This window comes from Microcaecilia unicolor, chromosome 6 (genome assembly GCF_901765095.1).
Source record: "Microcaecilia unicolor chromosome 6, aMicUni1.1, whole genome shotgun sequence".
Taxonomy (NCBI): Eukaryota; Metazoa; Chordata; class Amphibia; order Gymnophiona; family Siphonopidae; genus Microcaecilia; species Microcaecilia unicolor.
The window spans coordinates 310454560-310477437 of NC_044036.1; the positions used below are offsets into that span (position 1 = coordinate 310454560).

Below are 22878 nucleotides of genomic sequence, written 5' to 3' on the forward strand. Positions count from 1 at the left end.
AAAGAAGGACAGTCCCTGCTCAAAGGAGCTTACAATCTAAAGGACAAAAAGTGCAGTCAATCAAGATTGAGGTATAATGGTTAGGTGCCGAAAGCGACATTGAAGAGGTGGGTTTGAGCAAGGATTTGAAGATGGGCAGGGAGGGGTCTTGGCGTATGGGCTCAGGGAGTTTATTCCAAGTATAGGATGAGGCGAGGCAGAAAGGGCGGAGTCTGGACGGCGGTGGTGGAGAAGGGTCCTGAGAGGAGGGATTTGTCCTGTGAGCGGAGGTTACGGGTAGGAGCGTAAGGGGAGATGAGGGTAGAGAGGTAGTGAGGGGCTGCAGATTGAGTGCATTTGTAGGTTAGTAGGAGAAGCTTGAACTGTATGCGGTACCTGATCGGAAGCCAATGAAGTGACTTGTGGAGAGGGGTGATATGAGCATATTGGTCTAGGCGGAAGATAAGACGCGCAGCAGAGTTCTCATGAGGTAGTGTTAAGTGTACCCATGTTATCTGCACATTTAGCAGTCAGCACATGCTAATTAACATGCACTAACTATAATGTAGCCCCCACACTCTGGAATAAACTCCCTGAAAGGCTTCGAACAGCACAAGATTATCTGTAGTTCAGGAAGCAGGTGAAAGCTTAGCTTTTTTCCCCAAGTCTTTAATGGAAGAAGCAACTAGCTTGCTAGTCTCACTTAGGACTAGATTCTATATATGATCACTAAAAATCAGTGCTGAAATGAAATACGCCTAGGCGCATTCTATGTATGCCTAAATTTACTTTATAGAATAACCCTAAATGTCAATGCGGTTTATAGAATATTCCAAGCACCCATCTGCTCGACTAAATTTAGTCGTTGGCGGTGGTGTAAATGCCGATGCCTAAATTACACACAGACTGGGTATATTGTATAACCATGCGAATAGATTTTAGAAATGCCCATGACCCAAACCATTCCCCACCCATGGCCACACCCCTTTTTCAACTATGCTACTTAGAATTTAAATGCATCACATTATAGAATATGCTTAGACAGGTCTGTGCGTAATTCTAATTAATACCAATTAATGTCAATTGTTAATTGGCAATTATTGGCACTGATTGGCTTAACTAATTAAGTTGCGCGCACAAATCCAGAATACGACTGGATTTGGGCACACAACTTAAGTCACGCTATATAGAATCCTGGGGATAGCGGTTAACCTGCTATATCATGCAATATAACCAGCTAGCGACGAATATTCAGCACTTTGACAGTTAAGTGACTTAGAATTTACGTGCATCATGTTATAAAATATGCTTAGACAGTTCTGTGCATAAATTCTAATTAATGCCAATTTGTCAATAATTGCTTGTTAATTGGCAATTATCAGCACTGGCTTGATAACTAATTAATTTGCACGTGCAAATCCAGAATACGACTGGATTTGCACGCACAAGTTAAGTTACACTATATGGAATCGCAGGGATGAGGACTAACACTAGCTGCAAATACAGATTTGTCATATCTGAATTAAACACACATCCCTCGTGATTTCAGAATTAGGACATATGATCACTCTAGGTGATAACTTGGGAGTTCTAAAGGCTCTGAGACATTTTCTTAGCCTCATTTTTCATTCAGTTTTAACCCACCCAATGATAACATGTACTCTGTAAACATCAAAGTTCACCATTGCTGGGTCAGTCATCATCCCTGCCTACTTAGGTTTGAGCGCCTCACCTCCATGGTTCTGCTGAGTCGTGGCGTTCAGTGCTGTGGTCTGAATCATGTGGCTAGGCTTTTTTTTTCTTTTTAATTGTTTTGGTGAATTCTTGTAGTACATTTTTATTGACATTGAACACCTCAACCAGAGACTTACTTAAAGTCAAGAGCTGTTGACTCTTCTTGGCTCAGGATGTGTCTTCTAACTGATCTGTAGTAAATTTTCAAATTACTTATTTTGGGCTTGCTTTTTATTTAATACATCACCCTGTGGGAAAAATCAATATTTATCTTTGGTGAAAGGCAAACAGTGACAGATGTTCTAATCATAGAATGGGAGGTGCAGGCACAGACATGATGCCTTAGGTCTATAATTTAATAATGGGAAAAAAAAAAGGAAGGGTGCTGAGGTTGAAAGTTCACAGCCCGCATTCAGCGGAGATGGCAACAGAATTGGAAAACAGGCAAAGGAAAAGTAGATTAGCACTCTATGTTAAAGATCATATGGTATTTCCAGCGGTAGCTGTTATACATAAGTTAGAGCATGCTAACAGTGCACGCTAAGTGCATGCTAACATCACAAAAGCCATGTTAACTTTTAGCATTTGCTACATGATGCTCTTACCAGTTAATGAGGAATGGGCAGAGAATGGGTGAAGACTGTCCGTAAAGTTAACCCACAGTAACCACCTCCATATTACCTGTTAACATGGCGGATGACATTGTGCAGTTAACACTCCCAGAAAGGTTAGTAGAAGAAGTTTGAACAGGATGCGAAAACGGATAGGGAGCCAGTGAAGCGACTTGAGGAGAGGGGTAGTATGAGTAAAGCGACCCTGGCATCAATATCCAGTGATACAAGCGGTAAAAATGTCTCTTACCTGGATAACTGCTGCTCACCAGGGCCTGCTGCTAATTTTCAGTGGCATTATTCAGATGGGGGGGAATTCAGTAATCAGTGCCCAAGTTAGGGGTGGGGATAATCTGCACTAAAATAGTCTTCTGTAAAGGGCACTCTGCCTGGAACGACCTTTACAGAATACTAGCTTAAGTGCAGATGATCAGAAGCCCCGCTCTGTTCCAAACAGCGCTCTACAATTAGCGCTGAAACAACACAGGGCATTAACGCCTGATGGTATAGTGGGACCACTAGCTCTCCACACCCACTGTGAATCCCCTCGCCCCCAAACACTAAAAAGACCTGGTGGTCCATTAGCCCCCACTCCCAACACTAACAAGACCCTGATGATCCAGTGGGACTGCTAGCCCTCCACAACCACCCCCCCCCCACGTCCTATCTCGAAGTTAAGCCCCACCCAGTGCATCCCAGGATGCACCAGGCAGGGCAGGGCGCCGCCATTTTGAGGAGGCAGCCACAAAGGAGGGAGGGAGTGCTGGTCCCTCCCTCCTCCAACTTTGAGGTAGGTCATGGGGGGGAGGTGTGGAGGGCTAGCGGTCTCACTGGACCATCAGGGTCTTGTTAGTGTTGTTAGTGGGGGCTAGCGGACCACCAGGTCTTTTTAGTGTTTGGGGGTGGGGGGTCAGCTTAAACAGAAAAGTCCCCCGACCGACGTTGGCCATTTCACGCTGCTGCCTCAAGGTCTAGGACTTCTGCAATGAAGAAAGAGGCATAACAATGAAAAATAGCAGATATCCACTGACTTCTAATACCTACTTCATTCAAAGCTCTATGTCATTTGGAAAGTTATAAATTTTCATTGCATATGTAGACTGTTGCACTTATATAAGTGTAGTGGGAGTTTTTTTGCAAGTGGTGAAGAGTTTTTAGCTCTGAAGGGGTTACCCTGGAGTTCTTTAAGGCTTTTTCCACCCACTATTATTAATACATTAGCTGATGTCTGATGCAGATTTCAGTCTAATTGAGGATTGTATTTAAATTATTTCATGTGTGATTATTTCATCCTCTACCCATGGACTGTTTCTATAGTTGCATATTATAAAATGACCACATAGTCCTTCATGTGCTGTAGTAGCCTAATGGTTAAAGTGGTCTGCTGAGAGCCAGTGCAGAGATTCAGAGGTTGCTGGTTTAAGTACTGGTGCAACTTTTTGTAATTTGTGCTTCACTTTTTTTTAATTGTGAGCACTCCAGGAACCAAAAAAAAAAAAAAATACAGCTGTGTCTTCCTTTATCTCCATTCAGTGGAGAACTGCTCAATCAGAGCACCTTTCTCTAACCTGGACATGACAAGTACCAGGTCTTTACAGTTGGATGTCCCTTTTCCATCTTTGATCGGAGCTGGATGTCCATATTTTGGGCCCTCCCTAGTTCCACCAAAACACTCCCACACTTCGCCTCATGGACGCACTGCAGTGTTAGATTATTATTATTATTTATTGCATTTGTATCCCACCTTACCCCACCTATTTGCAGGCTCAAAGTGGCTTACATAGTTTTGTTATACACAGTTAATCCTGGATGTCAGGTACAATTATTGTTGTGCAGAGATTAATTAGGGGAAGAAGTAGAGAGAAGAAGGAAGGAATTTAGTAGGAATATTAAACAATGGGTTTTCTTAGACGATGGGTTTTCAGAGGTGGATTAGTACAGTTCTGGGTTTTCATTGTAAGCTTTGTTGAAGAAATACGTCTTGAGGGATTTGCCAAAGATAGTTGTTTCGTTGATTGTTTTCAGGTCTCTAGGTAGTGGGTTCCATAACTTCGTGCTCAGGTAGGAGAAGGTGGTATCATGCATCGTCTTGTATTTTAGTCCTTTGCAGTTGGGGAAGTGCAGGTCCACAAGGTTTAACATGTAGATTGGGGCGTCTGTGTGAATGATTTTGTGTACCATTGTGCAGATCTTGAATGCAATACGTTCCTTAAGTGGGAGCCAGTGAAGCTTCTCTCTTAAGGGTTTTGCACTTTCATATTTGGTTTTTCCAAATATGAGTCTGGCCGCAGTATTTTGGGCAGTTTGGAGTTTTTTGATGTTCTGCTCTTTACAGCCTGCGTACAGTGCATTACAGTAATCGAGATGACTTATCACCATTGACTGTACCAGGGTGCGGAATATGTATCTCGGGAAGAAAGGTTTAACTCTTTTGAGTTTCCACATGGAATAGAACATCTTTTTCGTCGTGTTTTTCACGTGAGCATCGAGATTGAGGTTTCGATCTAGGTTATTCCTAGAATTTTCAAGTTTTGCGAAATAGGCAAAGAACAGTATGGTGTGGTTATGGTAGGGAAGCTTTTTGTGTTATGTTGTGAGGTGAGAACAAGACATTGTGTTTTCTCTGCATTTAGTTTCAGTTGGAATGCATCTGCCCAGGAGTGCATTATTCTGCTTTTATAAAATTGGGATGTGGATGCCCATGCAATATGGACATCTAAATTCCAGTTTTCAGACATCCAACACAAAAATAGAGCTTCTAAAATAATATCCTAAAAGATAAAAACATCCCAAATCAGCTTTCCTTCATTTATCTCCTATGTCAACAAACAAATTATCCTCAGAAGCTTAGCAGAGATTGGGTGGTGGAGCCGGTGGTGGTTGGGAGGCGGGGCTAGTGCTGGGCAGAATTCTACGAAAATGACAGATACAAATCAAGGTAAGGTATACACAAACAGTAGCACATATGAGTTTATCTTGTTGGGCAGACTGGATGGACGTGCAGGTCTTTTTCTGCCGTCATCTACTATGTAATCTCCTAGCATCTTGTAGATAACAGGAAATCAGAAAGTTTAATACCTTTTCTAAAGGATGTTAAATTATGGCACTGTCTCAGCCCCAGTGGTAACCTCACCTATTCCAATGTTCAGGTGCTATGATATAAAGGTGGTAGTTCTATGCAGTGGCGTACCAAGGGCGGGGCGGTGGGGCGGTCCATCCTGGGTGCACATTGCAGGGGAGGTGTAGGGAGCAGCTGTGCAGTTCCCTGCTCCCTCTGATGTTACTTCCTGTTCCGGGGCAGAAGGAGCAGGGAACCGGTGGAGCTGACAGCCGAGCGGCTGCTCCCAGCACCCCAGGATCTAAGAGCAATGCACGGGGGGGGGGGGGGGATTCTGCTCCCAGAGATGATGATGCTGCACCTGGGGGGGGGGGGACACAACACTGCATCTTGAGGGGTGCGTAGCAGCGATCCGCCCCAGGTGGCAGCCGACCAAGGAACACCACTGGTTGTATGACTGGGCATGTCCATTTAGACACCCCACAGACATGTGATGAGAGCCTATTCTATTCTATAAGAGCATCTGGGAACCCAGATTCCAGTACAGAATACTAGCATAACCTGATATCAGCGTGCAGTTACACCGGCCATAGATCATGCATAACTGCAGTTGTGTAAATGCGGCAGGAGTGCATGCGACTTGCAGTATTCTGTAAATTGCATGTGTAAGTGGGAGCCCCACCCATGTTCCATCCATGTGACCGCTTCCCTTGCATTTACATGCTATGCCACTTCCATGTGCCCTTACAGGAGAGTGCTTAGGCATACGTAAGTGTAGAACTTGCCCACAAAAGCACTAGGATTCTATACATTTAAGCCTACGAGATGTCATAAATGCAGGAACTCTTTTTTTAGAATTTCCCTTTCATGCTTTAGACCTCTGGTAGCCTTCATGCTAGAAAGTGACCTTGTGATGAACTGTCCTTTAGATCTATATGACCATCCCTCCCATTTCAGAAGCATTTTGCTGACTTTTTCTGCCTGTTTGAGTTGGAAATGAGTTTAGAAATCCTGATTTAAGCCATACTGTTTAAAAAAAAGTAAATCCAGCTACTATATCTCTCCTTCAATATGTATCTATTTCCTTAATCTTGTCTTTGTTTCATGCCTTGATCAAAAGCAGATGAATTATTCTTGTTATGCAAGTTACAGAGCTTTCCAAAACCAAAAGTCTTTTATCCTTTTAATGATTTACTCTTTATTTCCTTCTTGGCTCACTGTTGTGTATGCATGTCAGGACCTCCCCTGGGTATGAGGAGGGATGGAGAAGCTAGACCCAGGGCACAGTCAAGCAAGTCAGAGCATCCCAAGCTAGAAGTATGCCCTGTGCGATACGTTCTCTAGTTCTCCCACCCTACCCACCGAGTCAGGGCAAACTTGTGTTTCTCTCCCTATGAGATCTATATATTGGACTCCTGAAGCAGGCATTACTGCCAAAACACAGCCCGTGTTGAGTTCTTCCTGAAGGTCATGTAATTTACTGCTTGATTTTCCTTCAATGTGTTTATCAAAAGTTAGTTTATCATTCACGCAGACGCCCCAATCTATATGCTAAACCTCGTGGACCTGCCTCCCAGATACGCCATAAGATCAGCCCGCAAATTTCTCAATCTGCACTTCCCCAGCTGTAAAGGGCTAAAATACAAGCTGACACATGCCACCACCTTCTCTTACATGAGCACGCAGTTGTGGAACGCATTACCTACAGCCCTGAAAACCATTGACGAAATAACTAATTTTTGCAAATCTCTGAAGACACATCTCTTCAACAAGGCCTAGAAAGAGAACCCATAACCTTACAAAACTGCCTCACCAACCCACCCAGTTATTAAAGTCCACCTTCTATACTAGCCTGCCTAACACCTTCCTTCTCTCTTCCATTACTTAATCTTAGTACATTACTAATTGTATTTGATATCCTGGAATGACTATGTCTTACCAAAACTCTGTAAGCCACATTGAGCCTGCAAATAGGTGGGAAAACGTGGGATACAAATGCAATAAATAATAATAATTTAAGACAACTTTGGCTACACCCTGGTCTTTGGTCATCTCCACTGTCCGGCTGCTGCTCCTCTATTGGTGGAGATTTGGCCCTGTTTTTTTTTGCTTGTACAAATAAAGTTATCCAGCAAGCTGCTGAATATTGCCACTATCGGTGTAACTACTGGCCTCACCCTCGGAATGCCATTACCTTTTCAACTTAAATGGATACATTTTGGCAGTTTCTTGACTTATATAGATAAAATGTATCACTTCACCAGTGGCAAATTTGAAATATAAAGCACTTTGTGTCTAGCACCTAATTCTAACCACAGAAGTTCATTGGAATATTGACCAAAGCACCTGGCTAATTTTATAGTAAAGCTGGGAAAAAAGTGTCTATTTATAGCCTGTTTTACAAAGGCAACATGGTGAATGTTTTTATAAGAACGTGTCCTTATGAAATAATCAACCAGAACCTACTCCAAGGGAGCACATTTATACCTGCTGTAAGGGGCTCTTTTACTAAGCCATGGTAGCATATAAAGCTCATGGTAGAAATCAGCTGGCGGTAAATGCCGAGTCACCCATTACATTCCTCTTAATTTGCCTATTTTATTTACACCCTAATTACTGATAATTATACCTATCCTGATATCATTAAGTTATGCTGTTATCCATTTATCCACTTCTTAATCAACATAATTTTCGTATGATCCTTATTAGCAATAATTCTGAAATCCTTCTCCGTTAATATGATTGCCATAATATTCCTATGCACCTTATCTGTTATATATACTCTGATTTTCTATTCCATCAATGCGATTGTAGTTGTATTATATTGTAAGCCACATTGAGCCTGCAAATAGGTGGGAAAATGTGGGATAAAAATGCAACAAATAAATAAATTCCTATGGGCGCCTCGGCGTTTACCGTCAGCTGATTACTACCATGAGCTAAAAACAGTGTTGTGAATTAGTAAAAGACCCCCTAAATGTATTCTATGTGTGGATATGTACTTTCTATAAAATACACACATGCATTGCAAATTCACCCTGCATCTGCAAAATACACCCTTGGGAACGCTTACGTGTAATGTGTATGTAAATATGCACCAATTATGACTAGGTAGATCTGGTTGAACTGGAGCAGGCTTTGACGGCAAAATTAAGCCAGTGCCAGGCAAGCTTCTACAGTCTGTTCCCTGAAAATGATAAGGACATCTCAAGATCAAGTATGCATATGTTATGTTGGGCAGACTGGATGGAACATGCAGGTCTTTATCTGCCATCACCTACTATGTTACTTTGTTACAGCTGGTCATTGGGTGCCCTGGGTGAACTTTCAGCCTTTTACCCCCTCCCTTCAGGTTCCTAATCTTCCCCCTCCCCTCTGCCATGTGTGTGTGTGTTCAACTGTGCAATTTTGTAAGAGCCATTTTCCATATGTAAAACATGATTTATGCTTAGAATATGGTTTATAAAATTGCTCCTGACTGTATTGGTTAACTGACTTCTTTATTGCTTCTTCGGGACATCCTGAGCAGCTCTCAGCTCCGGACTTTGGTCTACCTGTACCCTTTCTGGATAACTAAAATACGCAAATGAATCCTCCATGTATGCAAAATGAATATGGCTGTCCTTCATCTACAGAGATTTGTGGACCTGTTGGGAATGGAGATGCACAGCTAAAATAAAAGTTTGGTTTAAGCTCATTTTAAATGAATTTTCCATGATTTCTTTTTAGATATTTTTTAGTTCTGGATTTGTTTTTTAAGTGTGCAGATCAATTGGATGTGTGTTAATTCATAGGTATACATTGGTAGAAGTGGCTTGCACATACTTTAATTTTTAGGCACCTAAACGAGCATTCTTCTAGTTGGGGGGGGGGGGAGATACTTAAGGAGTGAGCCAAGAACCACTAATATATTTCTGAAGGGTTAGGCTTAAAGACCAGAAAAATTGTATGTTTCAGCCTAACCTTTCAGAGGTAAAAGGTATCGGAGGAGCTCCATGACAGCACCACTCAAATCTTTTCCTCCTATAAATAATAAACATAACCACTTACATTTTTGTCCATTGGGCTTGCTGTTACACGATTCTGGATCTGTTCATCCCTGCCCCCAATCATCTTCAACCAGTCAAACCTAAAATCTGCTGATGGTATTTTGGGTACACTAAGCACTCTTTTGAGCAGGATTATAGGATACTGTGTGGAGGCTGGATTCAGCTGTGGGGTCATGTGTACTCTCTCTCTCTGCTGTGGGCCACTTTTCAGAAAGAAATGTGTGGCTTTCTGGAAGAGACCCAAAGGTTCAGCCGCATAGTTGCTAAAACCACAGAGACATTTTATATTAAAGTTATAAAAAAAATAAAAAAAAAAGGCAGAGGAACTCAGTATGAAGAATATTTTCCAGGCAGTGTTTTGACTTGCAAGTTTCCAAGCTGATTAGTGAGAGACTTGCTGCTTTTAATGAAGAGAGATGGGGTTTTTTATATGAGATCAAGCATTTCCAAATGATATCAGAGGACTGATTTTATTTCAAGTTACAGTGAAGGAGTGGCCTAGTGGTTAGAGCACCAGTCTTGCAATCCAGAGGTGGCCGGTTCAGATCCCACTGCTGCTCTTTGTAATCTTGGGCAAGTCGCATCTCTCCATTTTCTCAGGTACAAACTTAGATTGTGAGCCCTCCTGGGACAGAGAAATATCCAGAATACCTGAATATAACTCACCTTGTGCCACTACTGAAAAAGGTGTGAGCAAAATCTAAATAAATAAATTTAGGGGGGTTGCATGAAGACAGAGAAGTGTGCCACTGTGCAGTTTTTGCTTTTAGGACTGGAAGGTTCCTGACCATCACTCAGCAACACCATCTACAGGTGACATTCAGAATGCCCTCATACTGGATTCCAAAAGCAGAGGTGCTCTCTAGCCTTTACTGAGGATGGTCACTGCAATGGCTTTATTTATAAAGAGAAGAGAATGAAGAGTAATGGGGCTAAAGCCTCTAGTGGTCATGCATGAAGGCCCACAATACCTCAGCATCAACTCCCCCTTCCCCACTCCCCCCCCCCCCCCCCCCACACAAACAGTACTCTTGTACCATCATATATATAGCAGTGAATGAAACCTGGCAGTTTACGACTGAGCTGCCAGGTAGACTGTGTTCTCCCCATATCCCAAATACAAGGTTCTGAGAAATGTGTGTTAATTCATAGGTATACACTGGTAGAAGTGGCTTGCACATACTTTAATTTTTAGGCACCTAAACGAGCACTCTCCTAGATGGGGGGGAGGGGGAGGTACCTAAGGAGTGAGCCGAGAACCACTAATATAACAAGATATTTCTGAAGGGTTAGGCTTAGAGACCAGAAAAATTGTATGTTTGAGCCTAACCTTTCAGAGGTAAAAGGTATCGAGCCCCATGACAGCACCACTTGGACGTCCCCTTCGAAAATGCCCCTCCACATCCCCAGTTGGGACAGCTGGATAAGGAATTCTAGTCCAGCATCTGCTTTCCAACCTCCTTCCTCCTGTCCGGATCTCCCTTCCCTTCCTATCCTATATGCACCTACCGTCCATTACAACTGCTGCCTCTCTCTGAGAGCTGTGGCATAAAAATTGAGCATAAAACAGAAAGAGAGCAAAGTTTGGGGCCTTTGAACCCAAACATCCAGCCGTGTCCCGCCTCCATGCAAACAGGAATGTGTCAGAGGGGACCAGACACAGCTGGACCTTTAGAGCTTGCACGTGTTCAAAGGCTGTGAGTTGTACTTACTTTCTGTTCTTTTTTTTATCTTGGAGAGAATTTTTGTGTCATTAAAGGGTAAGAAAGGTCTTCTTTCCCTTTCATGGCTATCCCAACTGGGTTGCCACAAAGCTCAGCATTATCTGCTGCTCTTTTTAATATTTTTCTCCGCTCACTGTGCATTTTGCATTGTGGTTTGAGACTACAGTATTGGATATATACTGATGACATCCAATTCTTTTACAGAATTGAGAAATACATTGGTGATAGCCTTGACTTCATATGTTTGTATTTAAGGACCATCAATTCCTGGATAGAGGCAAATCATTTGAAATTAAACATGTCTAAAATTCAGATTCTTTTTCTTTCTGGTCATCCTGTTGCTAGTATTCCTACTCAGTTTTCAATTGATGGAGTTGATATTCCAATTGTTGATCAACTTTGTTCTTTAGGGATAATACTTGATTCAGCATTGGCAATGAAATTTCAAGTTAAGAAAACCAGTGGACTGATTTTCTCTAAATTGAAAGTGATCAGACGTTTGAGAGATTACGTAAACATGTCTAATTTTAGAAGGGTGATTCAGAGCTTGATTACTCCCTACTTTTACTATTGTAATAGTTTGTTGCTTGGGATTCCTAAGAAAACTTTTACAGATAGCAAAAAATACCACAGCATGTATTCTTTTGGGTTTATCTAAATATCATTATATTTCTCCAATTCTCTTTAAATTGTGTTGGTTACCAGTTGAATTTAGATTTCAACTAGTTTATTAGATAGTCCATCCTTTCACCAGTGGTGTAGCCACGGGGGGGGGGGGGGGACGGGACATGAACCCCTCCCTTTAGGTTTAGGCCCCTCCAAAATTATGGCACCTGTGGAATGGCTGAGAATGCACCGGAGTGCCAACATCAGTGGCTGGAGTGTGGCTCATGCAACAAGGGAGGGAGCTCAGGCAACAAACAACTTCAGCTGGTGGGCCTTGGGAATCCCCGCCAACAAAGGTAGGATTTAATGCCACCTCGGGAGTGAGAATAAGAGATAACAGGAAATGCATAATTCCTCCAATCCACTCCCAGGCCCTCCCCCCCCCCCAAAAAAAAAAATGGACTTCTGCCTATGCCTCTGCTCATTTTCATTTGATATTGACATGCAATGACATGGGATATGTCATTGGCGTTTCCCATATTGTTTCAAAAGAATGTCCACCCCTAATGGCGGCTTTTATAAAATTACCCCCATCCAGATAGGTGCCACTGAAAATCCGTGGTAAAGTTAATTGGGTAATGAGCCCTCTGCAGCAACCAAAGTTATCTTTAGAGCTGACTAAGCTAATGACTATCAATCCCTTATCCCTGGGATTCTATATATTGTGCTGAGATTTCCGTGCAGAAATCGAAGTGTATTCCATAACAATATGCATAACTTAATTAACAAGCTTATCAATACTGCTAGTTGGATGTTAGCATTAATTAGAATTTATGTGCACTATTTGCTAAGCGTATTCTGTAACATGGTACATGTAATAAAAGTCACAGTTGAAAAGTGGGCATGGTTATGGCTGTAAAATGAGCGGGTCATGGGCGTTTCTAAAATCTATATGTGTTGTTATAGAATACACCCGCTTCACACCTAATTTTGGAGTCGGGATTTACACCTGGTTTTACTTGGCGTAATTGACCATGACTAAATTTACATATTGGTGTATTCTATAAACCGCATGGAAATTTAGGCTTATTCTATAAAATATGCCTAAATGAAAGAGAACTTTATAAAATATGCCTAAACAAATTTCATTTTGGCACTGAATTTATAGACGTGATATATAGAACCTAGTCCTAGATGACTAATAACAGCATTATCTGCTCTTGTACTGCATCACAATTTAATTTATAGCCTGGCTGTTCTGAAATCTGATGCCACTTCTAGGTCTGTTTGTTCAGAAGACACTGCAGCGCAGAACTGCAATGAACAGCCCTTGGAATTTCATCATCTAAATTACTAAATAGAAATAAACCAATTATTTGCAGTGTGGATAATATTGATAATTATTTTCAAGTTACAAGTACAAGTTTTCCAGCTTCTGATAACGAGCACACATGAGGAATTGTGTTGTACATTTAATATGTACATTTGGGAAATTGAAATGAAATAGACACTAGTATTCATGGCAGTTTCATTGTGTGTACTATCTAGATAAATTCTTTCCAAAGACCCACTTCCTTTCAGACTAGGGCAGTGGTTCCCAAACCTGGTCCTGGAGGCACCCCAGCCAGTCAGGTTTTCAGGATATCTGCAATGAATATGCATGAGAGAGATTTGCATGCAATGGGAGGCAGTGTATGTAAATCTCTCTCATGACTATTCATTGTGGATATCTTGAAAACCTGACTGCTTGGGGTGCCTCTAAGACCAGGTTTGGGAACCCCTGGACTAGGACCTTAGAAGAGAAGAAGGGTACTATCCTCTAGTGCACCAGATGATGTCTGTAGAGAATGACATGTCCTAAGACTGTTTTCTTCTCCTGTATCCTTAGGAATTGCAAGAAGTTCCAGTGGAAGACACCGGAAACTCAGCGATGTGACAAGTCCAAGTAAGTGGCATTTACCCACAACCCAGATCTCTGATGAGCAATGTGTGGGGACCAAGAAAATGAGCGCATGGCGGGTTTGGTTTCCAAAGGATGGTGTCCATGGGAAATGACCTGGAAGCTCAAACATTTCTCAGGCAAGGGTGGTGATGCAGGACTCACTTGCTTGTATGTATAGCTGTCTCATAAGTAACCTCACTTCCTTTGCTATCTCTTCTAAGAAGGAGAGCATTGGGGGTGGTGAATTCCATAACAGGAGAGAAAACGTAGTGCAAGGCTCTTCAATCATAAGTGGTGGGACAAAGAGACACTCTTCGTAGAGAGTGTTTTCTAATAATGCCTTTGCTGCAAAATAATATCTTCAAAGGTAGCAGTTTCACAGATAGATACATTTCTGGAGACAAATCAAAAGAATCAGAATTCTTTACTTCACTCCATGACAATCATTGATCCATTCATTGGTAGAGCTGGATTGTACCCAGTGGTGTGCTGGTAAATGTTTAACAACAGGCTCTCTCCCCGGCACTGGCGTAGGAAGGGGGGGGCGGGGAGCGGTCTGCCCCGGGTGCACGCCACTGGGGGGGGTGTCGGCTTCGCTGCTTCCCTGCTCTCTCTGCCCCGGAACAGGTTACTTCCTGTTCTGGGGCAGAGAGAGCAGGGAACCAGCGGTGCTGACGCAGCTCCCAGCGACATGCACTCGGGTCGGTTTGGCCCTCCCGCCCCGCTTTCAAAGTAAGTACGCGCTCCAGAAGGGGGGGTGCATTCCAGAGGGGGTGGTGCGTTCCGGAGGGGAGAGTGCGCTCCGGAGGGGGGAGGGTGCGTCGTGCTGCACCCGTGGGGGGGGGGTGCGCGCATCGGCAACCCGCCCCGGGTGTCAGCTGTCCTCGCTACGCCACTGCTCCCTGGTCCACCTCTGCGTCCCCCCCCCCCAATTTGCAGAGCTGGCTATAGCCAGGGAGTGAGCCTGGGGGGGGGGGCAATGCATTACTCCAGGAAAAAAAATTAAAATGATCCCAGGTTCCAATCTAATTCATGTTTAAAGTGGGATAAAATGCCATAAATAAGTAAATAAATATAAACTTTTAATGTTGAGCACCTGATTCTCAAAGTGGACATATTCCAAACGCTATAATGAAAATAAAATGATTTTTTTTCTACCTTTGTTGTCTGGTGACTTTCTTTTTCTGATCATGCTAGCAGCAGAATCGGATACTGGGCCATCTGTCCTCTTAACTCCATTTCCAGGGCTTCCTTTCCATTTATTTCTTTACTTTCCGCCTTTCTTCTTCATTTCTTGCCCTACATCCGTAAGTAAAAGCTGGGTCCTCCGCAGACTTGACTGTCCAGTGGATCCAGCTTCTGCCTATTTTCTTCATCCATGTGCAGTTTTTCTCCTCTCTTCCTTTTCCCTCTTCTCATCTCCTTCCTCACTCTTCCCTCCCCTCCATCTATGTCCAGCATTTCTTCTCTCTTCCTTCCCTCTCCTCCATCCATGTCCAGCAACCCTCCTCTCCCCTGCCCTCCCCTCCATCCACCCATGTCCAGCAACCCTCCTCTCCTGTCCTTGGTGTCTGTATCTGTTTGACTTCCCTTGGCTTCTGCTTTTAGTGTAGCCCTGCTTTTGACTCTTGCTATGTTACCGGAAATAATTTAAATGTTCTTAATATCCATTAAAAATGTTACAAAATTGTCACAGTCCTAATATGATATTTAAGAACAAAGAGCAGGGGAATATTTTAAGAGCACTCGCTAAAATTTCTCCACCACTTACCTATAAGGAAAGAATGATTTACAATTGCAAGAATACAAGGAATTAAATGCTATATGCTTGTAATTTCACTAGCAGGTACTGCAAGATTTAAAAGTATGTACTCAGAGTATGGCACTAAATTTTAAAAGTGACCATGTGCTATCAGTATAACTTTAAAAGATACCATATGCTCAGAACACAAAGAGACTATATTTTTAGCTTTAAAAGGGTTTATTAAGTTACAATATGATTGATGCAATCATATAAATAAGGTTACAAACGAGAGATAGTTCTTTTAAGAGATCTTTACAGATAATCTGTACTTAAGTAAAGTAGCCAGTTTAAAAGTTAAGGTTATAATTTAACTTACAGGAGAGTCTTTGTTACAGAGCTGAGTGATGAGCCGCATGGTCACAGGAGGGGTCCTCATGGCAGAGCAGCAGATTCCCAAGAAGCAGGTCCCAAGAGGAAGAGGTCCCAAGAGAGTGAGCTGAGCTGTTTCCAGGCCTTTTATAATGCTCCCTGAGTCCTGGATATTGTAGTTTGCAGGGGATCATGGGTATTGTAGTTTGCAGGGAAGCATGGTCACATGTTTTCTGGATATCTGCTGGCAAATGGCTTTTCTATAGCTTGAGGGCTTTTGCACAGGTTTCAGTCTGCTGTGATAGGTGGAGTTTCTTTTGTCATATAGATCAGTTTGAGTCATCGGAGTCTCTCTGTCTGCTTCAGTTTTTTGTTCTCTAGAGATGTCTTGGTGACCCTCCCAGCCAGCTTTTGTCTCTGTTAAGTGTTTGTAATTGACTAGCCCTGCTATCAAAGCCAGTTTCTTCTGCAGTTTCAAATTATATTTTTAAAGCTGTATTTTTGTATCCGATTCAGCATAATCAATATTATGCTACACATTTCAATAATTCTGCTGCATATTTAACTCTGACAATTGAACTGACATCATGTTACAGCTATAGTTAAGCTCCGTGTTTGAGCCAATCTCTGTGTTTAGCCAAGCTCTGTTCCTGTTTTCCCTGTTCTCTATCCTGTGTGTGTAGTTCTTGTCTGTTAATTCTGAGAGTCTGTAGAAGCCAGTATTGTCCCTAATTAACTCACTGCTATGCAGGTGTGTCTGCTGCCTCTCAATCTGCCTGGCCTTTCCCTTCCAGCTGTGGATGCTGGTAACCATATTGCTTCTTTGTTTGTTTGTCTTCCCTTAGTCTGCTTAATTCTTTGCCTGCTGTGTTTGCTTCCTGGCTCTTGAGCTTTGTTTCTGCCCAGTTCTGTTCCTGTTGTGTGTTGAAGCCAGGTTCTGCTCCTGCTCTATGTTTGAACTAGTTCTGTCCCAGTTCCCTGCTAAGCCAAAGTCCCTTTCAGTATCCAGTTCCAGTCAAGCCAAGCCAAGTCCCTTCCAGAATCCAGTTCCAGTCAAGCTAAGTCAAGTCCATTCCAGAATCCAGTTCCAGCCAAGCCCGTTCCAGAATCCGGTTCCAGTCAAGCCAAGCCCGTTCCAGAATCCGGTTCCAGCCAAGCCAAGCCCGTTCTAGAATCCGGTTCCAGCCAAGCCAAGCCTGTTCCAGAATCTGGTTCCAGCCAAGCCCATTCCAGAATCTGGTTCCAGCCAAGCCAAGCCTATTCCAGAATCCGGTTCTAGCCAAGCCTGTTTGAGAATCCTGAATCCTGTCCCTACCTTGTTTATTGTCTTGCTTCTGTTGTTCTTGTTGCTTAGCTCCTACCCTGTCTTGCCTGTCTAGTTGTGCTTTGTCTGGTCTCTTTCAGTCTAGTCCTGTCCGGATCCAGTCCTTGCCTTGTCCTTGTCTTGCCCTTTTCTGGACCCAGTTTTAATCTACTTCCGTGTTTTGCCGTCATGCATTTCTGGGTCCCAGTCCCAGTTTTAATCCACTTCTGAGTCTTTCCTTGTCCTGTCTGGGTTCCAGTTCTGGCCCTTGCCTTCTTTTCCTTGCCTTGTCTGGATCCGGTTCTTGTGTTGTTCATTGTGTTTAGTTACCTCTGTCCTGCCTTGTTGAGTCTGTTAGTTTATCCTAGTCCAGTCTGTTCTGATTCCTGCCTGTGCCAGCCCAGGTGATTTGTCTGCCAAAGCTCCAGCTTTGGTCCAAGGGCTCACCATTCCTGACAGTTGTGACAGATTGCAAAGGCCATGAGTCAGATGAGTCATCTGGTGTTGGTGTCTCTGCCTTGACCTTGATTTTGTCTTCTGTCCTGTCCTGCTTTATAGTGCCATGTCTTCAGTGTTCCTTCTGCTTTTGTCTAGTTTTGCCTAGGACCTAGCCATTCCCTTATACCAGTTCCAGCAAGTAGAGAAGTGTTGTTCTCATTCAGAGAATAGGAGACTACAGATCTCCTGTTAGGAAGGAGGCTTCCTTGGAGCAAGCTTGCTTACATTCAGCCACGGCTAATTTTGTGGCTAGAATCCCTATGAACAGACATCTTCAACCTGGTGTTTTCTGTTCTGTCTCTGAAGAACCGTAACACTGGGTGGTGGTCCAGAACCCCAGTTTTTTTCAGATGGGTCTTTGGCTATATTGATTAGTCTGCTGGCTACTGTCCTGAGTGAGTTTGGTTCACAAGTCCACTCCTTGTTCCAATTCAGCAGCTCCAGTTCCTAGCACAACTTCAGTTTCAAGCCTAGCTTCAGCCTCTAATTCATCTCTTGCTTTCAGTCCTGGTGCCAGTTCCAGTATCACGGAATTGTGAACTTCCTTTACCTTCACCGGAAAGGACATGCATTCTAACCAAAACTATCACCGGCGGCCTCGTTGGGCCGGCGGTAGTCCCGAGTTAGCATGCGTTAAGCCAGCATTGGGCTTACTGATGCTTCGTAAAAAGGCCACTCAGTTTGGCTTCCTGTCAGAAGCTAGAGCAAGATCAGGGTGTGTAACTACTAAAGGGACATCCCCCATGATTCCACCACCATCGATTCGACCATATCATATGTGAGGTACCTCTAGCTGACAGCAAGAGCATCTTCCATCAAGTAAAGGGCAACTCTACTACTGTAAGGGAAATATTAATAGTTGAACTTAAAATTGACATTCAAGCACTTTCCAAAATTGCTCAACTGGAAATGAAATGAACCTCGTTAGGGTCAGGTATGGTGTAGATCCATAGTGAATGTTTCTCATCTCCCTTCCCACAGGCTTGGATCTGATCGGGAGCATTAAGAGAAATTGTTGTGCCTTCTGAAATTGAAAGAGCCCCTACATGTGTTTTACATATGTTGACAAGTGCTAAAAAAGTTAAGCGATGTAAACCAGACTTCCACTATCAGAGATATTGTTCATTAGAATGTGCTTGAAACCAGCTGGTGGAAATGCTTTCTTGTTTTTCACTGCAATCCACCACAAAACTTTGTGTGTAAAACCACTACTGGGTCTTGGCATTCAATGTGCAATGTGAATTCAATGCTTCACAAATAATCCCACCGTTTGCCAAAAATGTGCTTGTTTTTGCATTTATATCAATATTTTATAATACTTATGTAAATTGTACTTATCTCCAACTGCTGATTCAGTAGCTGTGCAAAGGATTTCCCCGTTGACCCAATGCTGCTGCGTCAGAGTCCTGGCAGAAAAGTCACAGTGGTTGTGTTGGATACTAAACTGATTTTGCAAGAAATCTTTCTCCCAGTATAATTAGCACAGTTTACATTTAGGTATTTCTTTTTACTCTTTCACTGACGGTATTGAGTTAATACTATTCCAAACATCTTGGGAATATACTTACAGGTTGGTGAATATGTGTTTTGATAAAGTGAATAAATGGAGATCTTGCAACCACCTTAAATGAAATTCAGAGAAGACAAATTTATTATGGATTGGAAGAAAAGATAAAAAGGTTTACCTCCCTCTTACCCCGCTAATTTAAGTAACAGCGTTCGTCTAGTTACTTCTTTGAAATTACATGGCGTAACTGTAGATTCCTCTTTTACAATGGAGTTGGATGTTGATGAAGTTGTGTAAATTATATATTATACATTTAAGGCTGATTCGACAAATCAGGCCTATCTCTCATAGGATAGCTTGCGGAAAATAGTTCAAGCTATGATACTATTGGCTGTCAATTATTGTAATGTTCGCTCTTTAGGATTGCTTCATAAATTTATGCCTCACTTACATATCATAGTAACATAGTAAATGACGGCAGATAAAGACCTGTATGGTCCATCCAGTCTGCCCAACAAGATAAAACTCATTTTACATGGTATGTGATACTTTATATGTATACCTGAGTTTGATTTGTCCTTGATATCATGCAGAATGTGACAGGGAAATTGATTTTGAATGTCTGGGAATGGGAAAGATGACCCCGTTCTCGATACACTTATAGTGGCTGCCAGTTGAGACTCATTTTGTATTTAAACTTTTGACGTTTGCTTTTCAAATTTTCATGGGCTGGTACCTGCTTACCTTGCTGGTAGGTTATGGCAGTCATCTTCCCCTATATTAGGGGTAAGTAATCTGGACTGAATGCAGTCCACAGTTGAATTTTATGTGGCCCCTCAAGATCATGGGAAGAGCACACAGAAAGCATCATTAACCAGAGTTTTGGTGATTTTAAATATTGTATTTCACAAATATTTTTAGAATAGCCATTCTAGCAGTTTGTTTCCATCAGTTTTTGGTTAAATGTTTACTTATTTATTTATCACAGAAGGTCTATGGAGCACTGTGCATTTCCAGTTCTGACATTACTTAGAGGCATATTTTCAAAGCACTTTGGGAGGCTAAGTTCCATAGGTTTCTATGGAACTTTGGGAGGCTAAGTGCTTTGAAAATGAGCTTGATAATGTTTCAGCCCGCTAGGGGTAGTACTGACATTTAAATGATCTTCTGTGTATAAAGTTGTCCTCCCCTGCTCTAGATTGATGAAATTGGGTCTTCCTGCTGAAAATACGTTTTCTCTTAAAGCTAGTTTTGAGAAATCTGTATTACAGGGTGGTAGCCGAGTGGAAGACTCTACAATTCGATGCAAGGGTGGAAACGTATGTGAAGGACAATTTTATAAACTAGGTAGCCACATTTCCTTTCACATTACACATGTAAATGTTTGGAATCATGGCACATATACATGTATAAAGGCACATGTATACTCTGGGCAAGACACTTAACCCTCCATTGCCCCAGGTATAAATAAGTACCTGTACATATTATGTAAACCTCTTTGAATGTATTTGCAAAAACCATAGAAAGGCAGTATATCAAGTCCCATTTCCCTTTCCCTATTTGAGATTCTACATGGAATGTTGCTACTATTTGAGATTCTAATTAGAATGTTTCTAGTGTAGCCTAGTGGTTAGTGCAGCAGACTTTGCTCCTAGGGAACTGGGTTCAATTCCCACTGCAGTTCCCTTTTGGGAGGGGGGGCTTTTTACCCACTACGGTAAAAAGGGCCCTGGTACGCAGGAAAAATGACCCCTGCCACTACCGTAGGTTAGTAAAAGGACCCCAGAGTACCATGAATCACACCAGATTATTTTCAAATGGTGAGCTGGAATGAACAGATACAATCCAGCTCTACCAATAAGTGACAATTCTATACCTTGGCACCTCTATGTAGGTACCTTGAGGCTGCACATTACAAGCCTATTCTATAAGAAACGAAGGTGCTTCAGTTCAATTGTAGAACACTACTATAACCTGGCTTACAATATTACAAAAGCATACAATTCAGGGTGGGTACAGTTTCAAGAAATCAAAGGGAGGGGTAAGAACATAGGATAAGACAAGGGTGCATGACGAGGTTGGTACAATCGGCGGGCAGGTGGGTTCATTCGATATGAGGAAGGTTAGGATTTAGTATTGGCAGTGGGGTAAGCTTTCTGGAATAAAAATGTCTTTAAGGATTTCTTGAAGAGCTGGTGGTCATCAGTTTCTTTCAGCTGCCGTGGTAGAACATTCCAGGATTTTGGGCTGACGTAGCAAAAGGGGGGAGCACTTACCGCCACCCATTGAGATAGCTGTAAGGGCTCCCACGCTAACTCTGCGGTAACTGGGCAGCGCACAATGTTATCTGATTACTGCTGAGTAACCCCCTCCAGAAATATTTTTTCAGCATTTCTGCTAGCAGTGTATGCTAGGGGTGGAACTGCCACCAGCACCTGCATTGGGCTGGCGGTAGTTCTGGGTTGCCGTGCGGCAACCCTTTAATAAAAGGGCCCCTAAGTAAGTTTTGAAGAATAAGGCAGGATTTTGGCATGAAAGGAGGAGGGACTTGATATACCACCTTTCTGTGGTTTTTACAACTACATTCAAAGCGATTTACATAGTATGTGCAGGTACTTATTTGTACCTGGGGCAATGGAGGGTTAGGTGACTTGCCCAGAGTCACATTTTTTCCATTTCCATTTATTTGTTCTTTTATCCCACATTTTCCAAAGCAGAGTCCATCTTATTGCAATGCATTTGAAACTGCGTAGACAGAGGCAGAATAACGATGGAACTTATTTAAATTAATTCATTTTCCATGAAAAAATGTGAAGTTTTGCTACGAAAGACCAGAAAGCTATCGAGTCCTTTGTCCCTCATGAACCCTCTGTCTCTGGAGGAGTAGGTAGTGTACTTTACTCTCTAAGGACACTTATGTCACTGAGTTCCTTGTGAGAGACTTTCAGTTTACCCTGCATATCTTTTCATTGTAAAAGCATTTTTGTGATTGGAGGAGGTAGCATAGGGATCTGAGGGTAGTTTTTTAATTCCAAAATTGAACGGGGCATGGGGTTTTCCCCCAAATTCCACAGTGATACTTGATGCAGATCTGTCAAATTCTAGTGTGGATTTGGTGATTTTGCAAAATCCCACCATGGACTTCCTAAGGGCTTAATGAATCTTTGAAAGAAAAATCTTGAATGCACTTGACAAACCTCTGGAATTTCTCTGGGTTTCTTGAATTGTTTCAAAAGTCTTTTTTTTTTAAAGATGTGAACAGAATAATTGTTTTATAGAATAAGTTCAGTTGTGTCCAGGGGCAGACTTACAGGTAGCTGGACTCCCCCCCCCCCCCCCCCCCCCCCCCCGGGCAATAAGAGTCATGGGCCCCTAGCCACCTATCAAAAATGATTAATCTAGATAGAGGCTAGGAGAGAGTGGGCCCCCTTCTGGTGTGGACCCTCGGGCACTGCCCTGTTGTCGCAATGATCAATCCACCCTTGGCTGTGTCTTCTTGATGAAAGAGTATTATTTTGTGACATCTTTGACACTTAAAAACAGAGTCATCAATGTTGATGTAGACAAAACCTTTCATTGGGGTCCTTTTACTAAGGAGCACTGAAAAATGGCCTGCGCTAGTGTAGGTGTGTGTTTTGGGAGCACACAGATCCATTTTTCAGTACGCCTGTAAAAAATACCTTTTTTTTTGTTTGGCCAAAAATGGACATGCGGGAAAATGAAAATTGGTGTGCGTCCATTTTGGGTCTGAGAC

The 22878-nt window shown here is 42.5% G+C and overlaps 1 protein-coding gene across 1 annotated transcript in view; it reads left to right on the forward strand.

Moving 5' to 3' along the window:
* SEPTIN9 (septin 9) overlaps positions 1-22878 on the forward strand; it is a 460073-nt gene that overhangs the window by 51597 nt on the left and 385598 nt on the right. The window contains exon 2 of the mRNA XM_030208139.1: positions 13650-13706. Coding sequence (XP_030063999.1) covers positions 13650-13706 — 57 coding nt within the window. The remainder of the gene's footprint in view (positions 1-13649; positions 13707-22878) is intronic.